General features: G+C 31.3%; 1 protein-coding gene across 1 annotated transcript in view; it reads left to right on the top strand.

Moving 5' to 3' along the window:
* The first annotated feature begins 439 nt into the window (after nt 1-439).
* LOC116845535 (fatty acyl-CoA reductase 1-like) overlaps nt 440-1,192 on the top strand; it is a 2,209-nt gene continuing 1,456 nt past the window's right edge. Inside the window, exons 1-2 of the mRNA XM_032818294.1 lie at nt 440-917; nt 988-1,006. Coding sequence (XP_032674185.1) covers nt 751-917; nt 988-1,006 — 186 coding nt within the window. The 5' untranslated portion in view covers nt 440-750. The remainder of the gene's footprint in view (nt 918-987; nt 1,007-1,192) is intronic.

Here is a 1,192-nt window from a genome sequence, read left to right as displayed (position 1 = left end):
TTTTGGAAATGTTTTAAAGACGTTTTGCTTCAGACGTCTCTTTGAAAAATATCTGAAATAAGACACCTTTTATATATATATATATATATATATATATATATATATATATATATATATATATATAACTGTTGATAATGTCATTAAGACGTCTTACATAAGACGTTTTTTAGACATACATATTGGGTGGGCAGTTTCTAATAAAAACACATGATTTAAAATGTAAAATACGTTCAATTATGCATGGGATTGGGATCAGGGCAAAGTGTACGATGTATATATGTACGTGTGACATATGATCCTTTGTGTTCTTACTGGAAGAGTCACTGTGATCATTAAAATACGGTAGACAAGGTACTTTCATTTTTTCTTCTTTTAAAGAACGTAAGTTTGGATTTAATTACATTGTTCCCCTCCACATATATTCTTACTCTTCTTTACAGTCGTGTACTTTTCTCTCAATATAAACGCGCCCACTATTGAGTTCGTTTGTCGAACATTTTATTATAAACGTAACGTGTTAGTTCCTATAGATTCTCTGCGCGATTATATCTTAACAGGGAGTAACAGTTTGAAGGAACACTTCTCATCACATTGGCGAAAGTTCGAAGAATTTGTCATCTAACCCGCTATAAAATAACGATTTGCGGTGTTAATTAGAAATTGTGGAATTTTCTTTGTCAACTGCGTAGTAAAAGTATATATACTTAGAACGAAGGTTGAACGAAGAAGTCGTGTTCTTCGTGAAACAAAATGATACAGAAAAATAAAGACTATATCGACGAATTGCTGGACATGTCAGATCCTCCAAACACTAGCAATTGCTCGAGCGAAGTCATCCAATATTATACAGGACGTAACGTTCTTGTAACGGGCAGTTCCGGTTTCTTCGGTATACTTCTGATAGAAAGATTATTGCGGTAAATATTTAAATACATATACACACACGTATTTTATTTTCCTTTTATAATAGACAAAATACTATTAAAGCTACGCGAAATATACACATGTCATATCGCAAGATGACGAATTAAACGGTCCAACTTATAACAGAGATTAACAGATTTAAAAATTTACTTTCTTAAATAAAATTTTAAACGTAAAATTTTACTGAATGTAATGTAGATTGTAGAGTGTAGAAATCGCGTGATACGAGAAAATATTAAAAAGAAATAATAACTTTTAGATGCTGTCC

The sequence above is a fragment of the Odontomachus brunneus genome, unplaced genomic scaffold (genome assembly GCF_010583005.1).
Source record: "Odontomachus brunneus isolate Ranch 3 - 2012 unplaced genomic scaffold, Obru_v1 Obru_scaffold_053, whole genome shotgun sequence".
In the NCBI taxonomy this organism is placed as follows: domain Eukaryota; kingdom Metazoa; phylum Arthropoda; class Insecta; order Hymenoptera; family Formicidae; genus Odontomachus; species Odontomachus brunneus.
This window is presented reverse-complemented; position numbering and strand designations above follow the sequence as displayed.